This window comes from Podarcis muralis, chromosome 17 (genome assembly GCF_964188315.1).
Source record: "Podarcis muralis chromosome 17, rPodMur119.hap1.1, whole genome shotgun sequence".
NCBI classification, from domain to species: domain Eukaryota; kingdom Metazoa; phylum Chordata; class Lepidosauria; order Squamata; family Lacertidae; genus Podarcis; species Podarcis muralis.
In genome coordinates this window covers 8,764,600-8,779,369 of record NC_135671.1, presented here as the reverse complement: position 1 = coordinate 8,779,369, position 14,770 = coordinate 8,764,600, and the positions used below count along the sequence as shown (strand labels likewise).

The 14,770-nt window shown below is 45.4% G+C and overlaps 1 protein-coding gene across 5 annotated transcripts in view; it reads left to right on the top strand.

Moving 5' to 3' along the window:
• Positions 1-14,770, top strand: part of SPMAP2L (sperm microtubule associated protein 2 like) — a 30,609-nt gene that overhangs the window by 2,134 nt on the left and 13,705 nt on the right. For 2 of the 5 annotated variants that reach the window (XM_028712770.2, XM_028712765.2), the window contains exons 2-5: positions 263-293; positions 6,025-6,084; positions 8,844-8,969; positions 13,051-13,188. In XM_028712770.2, coding sequence (XP_028568603.2) covers positions 263-293; positions 6,025-6,084; positions 8,844-8,969; positions 13,051-13,188 — 355 coding nt within the window. Of the gene's footprint in view, positions 1-262; positions 294-3,501; positions 3,567-6,024; positions 6,085-8,843; positions 8,970-13,050; positions 13,189-14,770 lie in introns of all 5 variants that reach the window. The other 3 variants (XM_028712766.2, XM_028712769.2, XM_028712768.2) reach the window with 3 other exon arrangements.

Genomic DNA, 14,770 nt, shown 5'->3' with positions numbered 1-14,770 from the left:
CCTGACAGTGTACCCTGGTTCTCATTCCGATACCCTGATATTCAAGGGAGATGCAGGGTTGCCAGCAGTCGCAATACACAAAATGCCAAAGCCATCGCTTTGCTGGAACAAAGTAACCTTTAATTAGGTGGGAAAACTCCTTGTTAGTTAAAAGTCAGTGCACTGGGAGCATTTGTTCTGCATGTAATTGCTGGTAATTTGAGGTTTGAGTGCACAGGTTGCAGACATTAAAACCCACCTGTTCTTTTTGCTTCCTTTGCAGTTTCTCTCCCTGGTTTTCAATCAGGTGAAAGGTAAGAGAGAACTTCCAGGGCCTCTGTGGTTACTTGCTCCAAATTCTGTAACCATCGCTCACTTTCTCCTTGGCTGCAGCTTCTTAGACAGGCTTTCTGCTGAGTGTGATTTTAATTGTTGCTTGGGACATGCATTTTACAATATCCGGCCTGCAAGATATTTCAGCAACACTAGAGAACAAAAATGAGAGTAGAGTAGAACTCACACATTACAGTGGTGCCTCGCAAGAGGAAATTAATCCGTTCCGCGAGTCTCTTCGTCTTGCGGTTTTTTCGTCTTGCGAAGCACGGCTATTAGCGGCTTAGTGGCTATTAGCGGCTTAGCGGCTATTAACGGCTTAGCGGCTTTAAGAAAAAGGAAACAAACTCGCAAGAACTCGCAAGACGTTTCGTCTTGCGAAGCAAGCCCATAGGGAAATTCGTCTTGCGGAACGACTCAAAAAACGGAAAACCCTTTCGTCTAGCGAGTTTTCCGTCTTGTGAGGCATTCGTCTTGCGGGGCACCACTGTATAACGGCACCTGTAACTTCTACATATTAATGACGCTGGGCAAAGTATATGAATAATGATTTCACTTTTTTTCTTTCCCAACAAAATCTTACTCGGTGCCTGTTATTAGGAATATATTGTTGAGCCCTCCCGATCCACTGTTGCACCAGCCACAAAACTTGTGGCACCTTAAAGAGTTTTAAAGCATTTATTTACATTTGCATCCCATCTCTCCTCCATAGAGCTGAAAGCACAGTATGTGGTTCTCTTTTCCCATTTTATTCTCAGCACAATCTGAAGGGAAGAGTAGGCTGAGTAGCCTACACAGTCACTCAACTCTTTTCATGGCTGAGGGGGTCTTCCCAGTCCTATTTGGATGTTCTAATCCAGAGTTTCCCAAACTTGGGTCTCCAGCTGTTTCTAGACTACATTTCCCATCATCCCTGCCTACTGGTCCTAGCTAGGGGTGATGGGAGTTGTAGTCCAAAAAAATAGCTGGCGACCCAAGTTTGGGAACCCCTGCTCTAACAACTGTACCATTATCAAAGTAACAAATTTATTGTTCGATCTGTCAAGAGCTGGTCCCTGCATAGAGGAGAGAGACATTTTAAGTTAAAGCTTAATAATTATTTCACTATTAATGTACTTCTTCTTAATTGTATTTCACTATTAATATACTTCTTCTTAATTGTATTTCACTATTAATATACTTCTTCTTAATTGTATTTCAGTTCAACAATTACTTTGATAAAATACATATTTTCTTATGTGCAAATAGATACCTATTAGGTCCATAAATTACCATATAGCATATATTCAACACAAAAAACAGGGACAATTTGTTGTTGACAAAGGACAGCTGGACATATAAAGGGCCCCATTGCCTTCAGTAGCTCAGGGCCTCATCAAACCTAAATCCGGCCCTGATTGCAGTAATCCAGCTTCACTGGTATGAAGTGTCCGTGATACACCAGCTTCAGAATTAGCTCCTTCATGGCAGCCAAAATGGCTTTAGGAAGGGGCTTCCTCCATAATGCCTCCCATTCTCCATTAGTTACGTGTTTTACTCAAGTCAGGTCTGGACAGTGCTGCTTGCAGCTTCCTTCCTTTTAATTTTCTTTTACAGAAACAACATAGTGACTGAATTCAAGAAGTTCAGGTTATTTTGTCACCTCTTTAAGGGCTTATTTCCCAGTAGGTTAAATGAATGATAATAATGCCTCACAATACAAACTTTGGACCACCCACTCAAAGCTATTATGGGAAGAGGAGGTACTGAATACTTAGTAACTCGTCAAACCTAAATCTGGCCCTGCTGGGGGTTGAACTAGATGCCCCTCGCGGTCCCAACTCTACAATTCTGTGATTCTACTTAAGCCAGGCTTTGACTGTTCAGAGTTCTGAAAGCTCACCTGGACACAGGCAGAGGAAACTGAAGGGGACTGTAGAGTCTCTGTACGCTTCTCTCCACCTATTATTCTGTGCTAATCTGTGTTTATCTCTCCTGTAGCAGCTGATTGTCCATGGAGGTGGGAGGAGGGACAGGTGCTGATACTGTCTATGAGACTAGATTTTCATTGGGGTGTAGTCCTGGGGAAGAATGCATATGACAAATAGCAAATAAACCCGGGAGGGCTTCCTGTATCAAACAAGAAAAGGGTGTGTCGGAATTCTCCTGTCAAAGTAATTATTTGGCAGTATGTTTAGGTTTGGTTCTTTTCTAATGTACTAAAGTCACCCCTCCCCATTTACACTGTCCCACATAAGAAAACAAGAACGTCTGCAGATTAATTCAGTGGTGCTCACTCCCGGTTTAGTAGGCATGTTGCAGCTTTACTTTCTCTATTATGTATGTCAGGCTGATAGCTCAGTCATAGAATCATAGAATCATAGAGTTGGAATAGACCACAAGGGCCATCGAGTCCAACCCCCTGCCAAGCAGGAAACACCATCAGAGCACTCCTGACATATGGTTGTCAAGCCTCTGCTTAAAGACCTCCAAAGAAGGAGACTCCACCACACTCCTTGGCAGCAAATTCCACTGTCGAACAGCTCTTACTGTCAGGAAGTTCTTCCTAATGTTTAGGTGGAATCTTCTTTCTTGTAGTTTGGATCCATTGCTCCATGTCCGCTTCTCTGGAGCAGCAGAAAACAACCTTTCTCCCTCCTCTATATGACATCCTTTTACATATTTGAACATGGCTATCATATCACCCCTTAACCTCCTCTTCTCCAGGCTAAACATGCCCAGCTCCCTTAGCCGTTCCTCATAAGGCATCGTTTCCAGGCCTTTGACCATTTTGGTTGCCCTCCTCTGGACACGTTCCAGTTTGTCAGTGTCCTTCTTGAACTGTGGTGCCCAGAACTGGACACAGTACTCCAGGTGAGGTCTGACCAGAGCAGAATACAGTGGCACTATTACTTCCCTTGATCTAGAAACCGTCGGAACCGTAGCTGTCAACTTTTCCCTTTTCTTGCGAGGAATCTTATTCGGAATAAGGGAATTTCCCTTACAAAAGGAGAAAGTTGACAGCTATGGTTGGAACAGTTTGAGACTCTTAGTCTGAGGGTTGTGCGTTTGAGCCCCACCTTGCAGGGTGCTGGGCCTCAAACCCACAACCGTATAATTCAATGATTCTATACTCCTTAGTAACATTCTAGGACCGCCTGTGCACCTGAGCCCAGTCACAAAAATGGCTTTATATCTTTCAACTTCTAGGTGTTGGATTGTACAGCAATGATGGAAGCAAACCTGGAAGCAAATCAGGAAGGAACAGGAAAAAGGTATCTGTTTACATACAGAGTTTTGGAGCTACCTTGGCCTGTTTCGTGGTTCTAGATTACGCCAGTCTGTCATTTCTAGCACGGCAACAATCTGAGCTGGGATCGCCACACAGTTTCTGCCTGACTGGGCTTTTGTTGTTGTTGTTTAGTTGTGTCCGACTCTTTGTGACCCCAATGGACATGAGCATGCCAGGCACTCCTGTCTTCCACTGTCTCCCGCAGTTTGGTCAAACTCATGCTGGTAGCTTCCAGAACACTATCCAACCATCTCGTCCTCTGCCGTCCCCTTCTCCTTGTGCCCTCCATCTTTCCCAACATCAGGGTCTTTTCCAGGGAGTCTTCTCTTCTCATGAGGTGGCCAAAGTATTGGAGCCTCAGCTTCAGGATCAATTTCAGTTTCTTCAGCACCAGTGGTTGGTGCATAAACTTGGATTACTGTGATGTTAAAAGGTCTGCCTTGGATTCGTATCGAGATCATTCTATCATTTTTGAGATTGCATCCCAGTACAGCTTTCTCCACTCTTTTGTTGACTATGAGGGCCACTCCATTTCTTTTACGGGATTCTTGCCCACAGTAGTAGATATGATGGTCATCTGAACTGAATTCGCCCATTCCTGTCCATTTTAGTTCACTGATGCCCAGGATGTCAATATTTATTCTTGCCATCTCATTTTTGACCACCTCCAACTTACCCAGGTTCATGGTTCTTACATTCCAGGTTCCTATGCAATATTTTTCTTTACAGCATTGGACTTTCCTTTCGCTTCCAGGCATATCGGCAACTGAGCGACCTTTTGGCTTTGGCCCAGCCGCTTCATCAGCTCTGAATCTACTTGTACTTGTACTGACTGGGCTAAGTACAGCCAAATATCTAGCTAGAGGGCGGCCAGCAAAATAGGAGCCTGGTCACCTGCAAATCCTTTGGAGAAAGTTGGCTGTAGGAAGGGTATTTTAAAAAAACAAATTTGCTGGGATCTGTCGGAGATAGAACCACAAAACTCATCCATAACTGGGCCTTAGTCTCTAGTTGGGGCTGCCTGTACTTTTTGCCTTGTGTGCTACAGATGTGCAGTATCAGCCTCTGTGATTGATAGACAGTCTCAATTACAAGGAAATCCTAGATCCTTGATTTCCCCACCTTGCCTGGTCAACAGCTACTCTCAGCAAGACTGTGGGCTGGAGAACGCCCCACCCACACCAGGTCTGGTCCCTGACTACGCTGTACTTAACTTCCCTGCCTTTTTAACAAACTGCTGAAAAGGGAGGGAATGCAGAGCTCTCTCGTTCTCTCTTCCTCTCTTGGTATTTACTCTCCTGCCCCTATCTGTCAAGAAAACATCATCATAAGCCCTGCTTGGTTGGGAGGCTGTTTGCTTATAAAAAGTGCCTTGGCTTGTCCTGGCTTGAAGAAAAGGCCCATCGCCTCAGGTGCAAAGGTGTCTCTCAAGGAAGCCTTTGCCTAGGAGCAAGTTTTGTATATGACGGAATGACTTTGGAGTTCAAATGTAATTAGCTAAGTCCATTATCGGGTGGTTGGGGTTTTTTTTGCATCAAATCAACATAATAACCTGTCATCTTCTTGTCAGTTTTCTGTAAGCGTTCTCAAGGCAGAGCAGTAGGAACAGGGAAGTAGGAAGACAGGAACCCTCAAGACTCCAGCCTGCTTCTGGAAATGCAAATAATAAAAATAAAACAGAATAAGCTCTTTGACTGGAATTCTAATAAGAACATTTTGCATAGACTGTCTGGTGTTCTGATCCCAAACATTTGCACTGGTATAATATGCTTGCAAGGGACACAGGTGGCGCTGTGGTCTAAACCACTGAGCCTCTTGGGCTTGCCAATCAGAAGGTCGGCGGTTCGAATCCCCGCAAGGGGGTGAGCTCCCGTTGCTCAGTCCCAGCTCCTGTCAACCCAGCAGTTTGAAAGCACACCAAAAAGTGCAAGTAGATAAATAGGTACTGCTCTGGCAGGAAGGTAAACGGCGTTTCCATGCACTGCTCTGGTTTCAGTGTTCTGTTGCGCCAGAAGCAGCTTAGTCATGCTGGCCACATGACCCAGAAAAACTGTCTGCAGACAAACGCTGGCTCCCTCGCCTGTAAAGCGAGATGAGCACCGCAACCCCAGAGTCGTCCACGACTGGACTTCACTGTCAGGGGTCCTTTACCTTTTTAAAATATGCTTGCAGTCTTGCTTGCCTGGGTGGAGGTCTCTGTGTGTGGAAATGACTGGGTTTTGCCTAGTTAGAATGTGGGCAATTGTACAAAGGTAAGAGTCACATCGTTCACCACACCGACTTTGGTTTCTGGCCACACTCGCCATTGGCATGTGGCGCCCCAGAAAGGGAATGTAGAAAAGAAAGGTTTCTTAGCCCTGGAAGGGAACTTACACTTTATGCACGGTGGTTTTATCCACCTATGTGTTTCTTGTTTGTTTTGCAACTGTACAAGTTTTCAGTTCCAGGTTTGAAGAGCTTGCAAAACCAAAGGAGATCAAAGACGTGTGGAACTTTTTCCGGTAAGATTGTGTGGCTTCATAAAGGATGTGAATCACAATAAGAATTATTCTCATTTGGCACCTTAACATGCTCATTGTCATAGGCCTCATCCGCATTATGCATTTAAAGTGGTTTCATACCACTTTTATTCCCTCAAAGAACTCTGGGAACTGTGGTTTGGCCTCACAGAGTCCCCTGGGAAGAGGGATTGAGCATTAAGACTTGTTCTTCAAAGTGAGGGGAATGTGAGGAGAATATGGGTCTCCTAACTTCTCTCAGCACTCTTAAGAAACCAGTTCCCAGGATTCTTTGGGGGAAGCCATGACGGTTGAAAGTGGTATGATAGGGCTTAAAATATATAGTGCAGATGGAGCCATAGCTGTCACAATTATCTTACGACAGACTTGTACTAAAGACCCATATTATCAGCTCCATATTTTACATCATTAGAGGTTGAGAGCAAAGACAGGCTTGTGGAGTAGAGGTCCCGAATATTTTTCTTTCTGTATATTCTGGATGGGTAATGAATTTTGGAGAAAATTAGATTGGAGGAGGTGATCTTGTTTATTGGGTAGAATATTATTATTATTACATGATCTAGAGATAATTTGGGGGGAGGTAACTGAAGGAGAATCAAACTGATTTGGACCAGGATCTGTTGAGAATTGAATTGGGGGGTAAATTAACTGATTGGGTGATTTGGAGTAGGGTGCAAATTAATTGAATATATGGGCTGATTTGAAAGGCAAAATAGCCTGCCTCCTGTGACATTTAAAACATAAATCTGCATTTATACTTATTTATTTATTACATCAATATCCCGCCTTTCTCCTTCATGGAACTGAAAGTGCAAGGATGCTGCCCCATAGACCTTCAAACTGTGCCCTTCAAATTTTTAACAGTTATATAGCCTGGTGTATTATGGGTAGCTTGAAAACCATCAGAAGATGGATCACGGGTTATTTGAAAAGATATTTAGTGGTCCTTTTGACTATATTTGAAAGTGCTGGTCACCATGGTTTCAGCATTTCGGCATTTTGCTTTGGAGTGACTCTACCCTTATTGGTGCATTTCAAGCTCACTTTGGTTGGATTGCTCCAAAGTAAATACAGTGGCGTAGGGACGCAGGTGGCGCTGTGGGTTAAACCACAGAGCCTAGGACTTGCCGATCAGAAGATCGGTGGTTCGAATCCCCGCGACGAGGTGAGCTCCCGTTGCTCGGTCCCTGCTCCTGCCAACCTAGTAGTTCGAAAGCATGTCAAAGTGCAAGTAGATAAATAGGTACCACTCCGGCGGGAAGGTAAACGGTGTTTCCATGTGCTGCTCTGGTTCGCAGAAGTGGCTTAGTCATGCTGGCCACATGACCCGGAAGCTGTACGCCGGCTCCCTCGGCCAATAAAGCGAGAGGAGCGCCGCAACCCCAGAGTTGGCCACAACTGGACCTAATGGTCAAGGGTCCCTTTACCTTTAAGTACAGTGGTACCTCAGGTTACAGACACTTCAGGTTACAGACTCCGCTAACCCAGACATAGTACCTTGGGTTAAGAACTTTGCCCCAGGATGAGAACAGAAATTGCGCGGTGGCGGCATCAGGAGGCCCCATTAGCTAAAGTGGTACCTCAGGTTAAGAACAGTTTCAGGTTAAGAACGGACCTCCAGAACGAATTAAGTTCTTAACCTGAGGTACCACTGCACACTGAGAACATAAGAACAGCCCTGCTAGGCCCAGTCAAAGCATCTTGTTCTCACAGTGGCCAACCAGATGCCTATGAGAAACCCATGACTTGGAGCCAAGCACAATAGCACCCTGCCCGGTTGTGATTCTCAGGAACTGGTGACCTCCCAAGGAATATAGGGTTTAGGACCGGGATACTTGAAAAGCCGTGCCCCAACGCCATGTCTTCTCTGAGACAGTGACCAGGCTTAGAATTTCCTGTTTGTCTGACTCCATCATTGTTGACATTTTTGCACCTTCTGGCTGTGAGCACAAGGTGTTGAGCCCTGAATTCTATTTCTGCCTTTTTCCCTTGAAAGAATTTTTGGCTTTACTTTAAAAAAAAAGTGAGTTGTTTTTTAAATAGTATTGCTTTTATTTCCTGCTCTCAGCTGTCTCAAAGATCTTGTAAGGTGGACAGAAAGTGTGGGATATACGGTATGTGTAAATTAATGGTAGACAGCCAAATCGGTGAACCACAGCCATCAAATGAGTGACCTCCCATTGTAAAATCACCGTTAATCAGTTTGCTCCCAGAAAGTCACAGATCTTTAGAGATGATTTTGGGTGAGAACAACTATAACAGCATACGTGTGTGTGAGTGATTTGCGTAATACAGTGGTGCCTCGCAAGACGAAAAGAATCCGTTCCGCGATTCTCTTCGTCTAGCGGTTTTTTCGTCTTGCGAAGCAACCCCATTAGCGGCTAAGCGGATTAGCGCTATTAGCAATTTAGCGCTATTAGCGGCTTAGCGGGCTTAGCGGCTAAGCTGTTAAAAGGCTATTAACGGCTTAGCGGCTTTGAAAAAGTGGGGGAAAAGCGGGGGGGAAATGGCGAGACTCGCAAGACGTTTTCGTCTTGCGAAGCAAGCCCATAGGGAAATTCGTCTTGCGAAGCGCCTCCGAAACGGAAAACCCTTTCGTCTAGCGGGTTTTTCGTCTTGCAAGGCATTCGTCTTGCGGGGCACCACTGTATAAGAATAGATGCTTAATGCGATAACCTATGGTTGTGTGCAGGAGTTTCTAACCATGGTTTGAGTGGCACTTTTGTTTTTATTCACAACAGTAAGTTAGTCTGGGGAAACCAAGATACGATATGGCCCCTTTCCTCACGTGCTCTGATGTGTCGGCCAACTTCTAGAGTCTTAGGCCTGGCAAAACCCAAGAAACTAGATGCAAATCTCCCGCGCAGGTTTGTCATTCTTACTTTCCCTCATTTAAAAGCATACAGGAGCTGAGTGGGTTCAGGCCAAAATCAAGGATTGTACTTCTGATTCCCTGCGGAGCTTTGGATGTGTGCTTCCTGAACAGCAGCTTCCCGTGCTGTTTATGGCAAGCCTCTTTTGAAACCAAGCGGAAAGGTTTCGGAGGAATAATATATAATAATCATAATCATAATAATTTATTATTTATACCCCGCCCATCTGGCTGGGTTTCCTCAGCCACTCTGGGTGGCTCCCAACCGAATATTAAAAACACAATACAGAATTAAACATTAAAAGCTTCCCTAAACAGAGCTGCCTTCAGATGTCTTTTGAAAGTAAGATAGTTGCTTATTGCCCTGACATCTGATGGGAGGGTGTTGCACAGGGCAGGTGCCACTACCGAGAAGGCCCTCTGCCTGGTTCCCTGTAATCTCGCAGTGAGGGAATCACCAGAAGGCCCTCGGAGCTGGCCCTCAGTGGAAGGGTGGGATATGAATTTAATAATAATAACAATAATAATAATAATAATAATAATAATAATAATAATAATAATAATATACCTTGCTATATGGCATGTTAGACTGCTCAGCAAAGAAGCAAAGCTATACGTTTAAGGCAGATGTGGGGAAATGTGGGACCACAGCTGAACTACAAGTCCCATCTGCCCCAGCAAATATAGTCAATGGCCAGGGATGATGGGAATTGTAGTTCAGCACCGTCTGGCGCACCAAATGTTCCCCACACACGATTTAATGGCTTCCATTTGGGACAGTGCATACTTTGAAATGCGTCTGTGATGCTGCGAGACAAGGAGGCTGCTGTATCTCCTCCCGCTTATTCCCTGTGCTGAGGCCTTCTCTCCTCTCCAGCACCCACTGTGACAAGCAGGACTCTAGGTGTTAAGTTGTGGGTGAACATATCAGACGACATAGCGATTCTTCAAACAGCTCTTGTTTATTCACAGGCCAGAACAGAACTGAACTGAAGGGTTCAGTCAGCCTGCTTATATAGAGCTCCACTACAACGCAACAGTAACCACTTTCTGTAACTATCCAATCAATGAACGTCACTTTCGATCCCTTATTTGCATAACTATCTACAGTATCCCCCTGCTGGCCCAGGGTGAGAACTTCAGTACATAACACTAGGTGTGCCGCATGGCAGATGGTGTGGGAGACAGACCATACGCTGTGGGTGTCAATATGCCTTTGAGCCGATGCCGACAACTGGGCTCCATATCTGGATCTGCCCCGACTGGGCTAGGCGACTGGAGCGCTTCCAGAGACCTTCCAATCCTGGAAAGCAGGTCTGAAGTGCCCTGGACCCACAACTGCCCATTGTGAGCACCAAACTCAGCGGAGTATGAACAACACGGAAGAAAGCTGTAAAGCTTAACTTCTTTTATTTCTAATAGCTACTGCAAACTAAAAACTAAAGAGCTACCGGCTTGTATGAGTGTTACAGCTCTCACTCAGCCATCTAATCTCTACATAGATAACACACAAACTACCCACAGAGTCAGGGGTAGAAGTGAAGAGCAGTTTCCGCTCCCTCCTTTCTGAAAACATAAGGAGATTTTTGCAATGGGAGAGGTGAAAATATCAACAGTGGGGAGATGGGTAGCAGAAAGCCACAGCCCCTGGCAACCCACACCACATCGCTAGTAATAAGTGCTGCTGCTCTTTTTGGTGTTGCTTCTGAGCTTGGATACGGTGCTCCAAGACCGTACCTGCTGTGGCGAAGAAAGCCGCTTGGGCACCTGGGGTGAACTGCCCATAGGGGTGAGGCGAGGGTGGGGCGCACCGTGGGGCCTCTGGAGCCTGCCTGCCTCCTTCCACTCAGCCGCCCTACAGCTGGGGGGGGAGGCAGCGGGCGGACTGTTTGGGCAGCACAGAGCCTGCATGCGCCCAAGCCACTGCCTCTCTCCATGGAAAGATGCATGGCTCAGGCACGCTGCAGGCCATGTGGTGAGTGTCGCCCAACATTTTGTCACCCTCCCCCCAGTGATGACACCCAGGGTGGCTGCACCCACCGCAACCCACTTCCTCCGCCCCTGCATACGTGTATCGGAGAAGTGAGGTTACAGGGAACCAGACAGAGGGCCTTCTCAGTGGTGGCGCCAGCCCTGTGGAAATCCCTCCCTTCAGATGTGAAGGAAATAAGCAGCTATCTTATCTTTAAAAGACGTCTTAGGGAAGCTTTTAATATTTAATGCTGTATTGTTTTTAACACTCGATTGGAAGCCGCCCAGAGTGGCTGGGGAAACTTAGCCAGATGGGCGAAGTATAAATAATATATTATTATTGTTATTATTATTATTATTATTATTATTATTATTATTATTATTATTATTACTGTCTTCATGGCAATGTCCTCTTGCCAGTGCCTTAGAATTCCCAGGATTCTTTGGGGGAAATCCTAACAGTGATAGAACCCTCCCAATATATATTTTGTAATGAAGACTTGCCCAAAATTGGCCACTGCTTTCCCCAAGTGTTGGTCTCCTATTAATATCACCTTCCGGAGCTGCAAAGATGTCTCTCTAGGTGAAGTGAAGAAAGTCCGGCGTGTATTATTATTCACGGCATAAGTAATAATAAGGGCATTCCAGATTAATTTTGGTTCTCCGTCAAGAACTGGCAGGCAGAAGGGAGAGATCGTGAAAAGGGTGTCGCCATTACTCTCGGTTGCCAAGAGATCTGACTCACCAAGTGAGCAGCTGTTTGTGCTGGAATTGCAGGATGTTTTAATTTGAATTCCAGGCCCAGCATTGGGGCACTTTTGACTGCCAGTTCCTCAGGCACAGTGGAACAATTCATGGAATGATTTAAGCACAGTCTATATAGTGCATATTCCATGCCTTTGACTTGCCCCCTAGATTCCTGTTTGGGGCAAGAAATATCAGCTACAAGTGAATATGTGCATATAGCACAAGTGTTGTCATATCAATGGCAGTGTGTGTGTGTGTGTGTGTCGTCTTTCAGAGGGATACAGAAATACAGTGGTACCTCTGGATACGAATGGGATCTGTTCCGGAGCCCCGTTCGCATCCAGAAGCAAACGTAACTAGCGACGGCACGTCTGCGCACACACGCGTCGCTTTCCGCCGCTTCTGCGCATGCGCATGACATCATTTTGAGCGTCTGCGCATGCGCAAGCAGCGAAACCTGGAAGTAACGCACTCCGTTACTTCTGGGTTGCTGCGGAACGCGACTCAAACATGCTCAACCCGAAGCGCATTCAACCCGAGGTATGACTGTAGTGCAGAATACGCTGATGGCACAGAATTCAGCTTCCTAATAATCTCACTTCCCCCCTCCCAAGAAAATTTCTAGCCAAGATGGCTATATGTTTTTTCAATGCATAGGATAGTGATGGGGAACCTCTTCCACTCCAGAGGTTGCATAGTAAGGGCTTTGGGGAGTTTGCAGGCAGGCACAGACCATAGAATACCTGTTTGGATGAAATGACAAATAATGGGTTGCTGCAAACCAGAACTGGAGATAGGAAATTACTGCATGCGATGAGAGGAGGAAGGGGAATTCGGGAACACAGAAGTCCAGGGTCCCTTGTGGCTTTTTAATACAGTGCCAGCCAGTTTGGCACTATATTTGAGCAGAGGTCCCTAGAAAAGCAGCCTTTAATAAATTGCCACAATTCCCTTTTAAGAGGTTGTGTGTCTTTAATACATCTGTATTAAACTTGGATATTCTTTTAAATCAATACACTTTTTTTAAAAAGTTGGCTTTTTGGGGGGGTTAAAATAACCATTTCAACTCCCACCCCAAAATGATTTTTTAAAAAAATACACAATGATGGAATGGAGAAGGCTAGCCTAGAACCCTTCTCTTCCTGGATGGTGCAGTTGTTCATATTAATCATAAGCCCTGGGCTCGTTTGGGGCGGGGAGGGGAAGTGGGATATAAATAGAATAAAGAAATAAAATAAAGAAACCACGACGTAGAACCAGGATGAATAAAATAAGGTGGAACTCACACTTTTGACTTGCTGTTTGAATGAATGCCAAGCTCTGCCTCGCCTCCACTGACGCCTTGCGGTTTTTCCAAGGTCCATCCATTTGTATAGTTGTGGCCGTTCGTCTGAGATCTGGCACCGCCCTCCTGGATTATATTCTATAATCCCGAGCCAACGGATATTACACCTAGCAGAACCTAGAAGATGCGCAGAAACGTACCTGAAACAAAGGTGAGAGACTCGTGCTGCCAACTATGTTGATTGTCAAGAAGCGACAGGATCAATAGGGATTGGGGCTGACATTGTATGAATGCAGCTTCAAAAGGTAGCAGTGGGAACCTGCTAGATATAGAGTACGGATAATGCAAACATAATTATAGACAAATCCTCAGAGACCATGGCCTGCTTTGGCTATCACATTCCTCAGGAAATAAAATATTAACAACATTATATCTTACTTTCAAATTACTAAACCCCTGGTGGTAAAAACTGGGCAGAGACTGAGCAAAACCCAGTAACTTATAAGCGGAGTAATTTCTCTGTCACGGTGGAGAAAGCAGTCATATGGACATGTGCAGTTAAAAAATTTAAAGTGAGTTTTAGTTAAAGGTGGTCCCTGGGCCTGAGAAGGTAGAGCTTTAGATTATATGGCCTTGACAATCTCAGACCGTCCAAGTGTCCCTGTTCTCCAGGGGCAGTCCCTGATTTAGAGAAGCCGTCCTGATTTCTGATTTGATACCGGAATGTCTCGCTTTCCCTTCGGACGTCCCTATTTTCATCAGAGATATGTTCGAGGGTATGGAGTTTTCCGATCCCCTGAGCCGTCTGAAGGCAACCCTGTACAGTCGTACCTCGGGTTACATACACTTCAGGTTACAGACTCCGCTAACCCAGAAATACTTCGGGTTAAGAACTTTGCTTCAGGATGAGAACAGAAACCACGCGGCGGCAGCAGGAGGCCCCAACTGCTTCAGGTTACAGACTCCGCTAACCCAGAAATAGTGCTTCAGGTTAAGAACTTTGCTTCAGGATGAGAACAGGTGTCCCTATTTTCATCAGAGAAAATTTGGACGGTATGCAATCTTCTCCCATTTTTCAACTGCACTTTCCCACAATTGCAAGTAAAAATGGAGGGAGAAGTAGAAGCGTAGAAAGAGGTGATGTCATGGAGAAAAACTGAAAGGGGAAAAGGATCCGAGCAGATGGAAATATGAAAATCTATAAATGGAAACCTGCAGTTCCCTCTTCAGTGTGCGTGCGCGCACACACACACACACACACACACACACACACACACACTATGGCCTGAATCCTGAACTGGCCCAAATCCCTTTCAGAATCTCTATGCCATCTTTACAATAGCAAGAAGCAACTGATATTTTGGAGGGGTGCACTTTTCATTTGAAACTAGTAAAATGCCCATATAGGAGGGGTGGTCTCATGAAAGAATGACATTTATATTGGAGAGACCCCTCAGGAAGTTGACACCAGTCAAACTGCCAAACTTATTTCATTTTCTATCGCACATGAACACAAGCAGAACATTAGTTGTGATTTGCACTTCTAGCTGCAGGAACAGCAGCTGATTATCAACACCCACTAACTGTTTGTACCATGTGATAAAGGTAAAGGGACCCCTGACCATTAGGTCCAGTTGTGACCGACTCTGGGGTTGCGGCGCTCATCTCGCTTTACTGGCCGAGGGAGCCGGTGTACAGCTTCTGGGTCCTGTGGCCAGCATGACTAAGCCGCTTCTGGCAAACCAGAGCAGCGCACGGAAACGCCGTTTACCTTCCCGCCGGAGCAGTTCCTA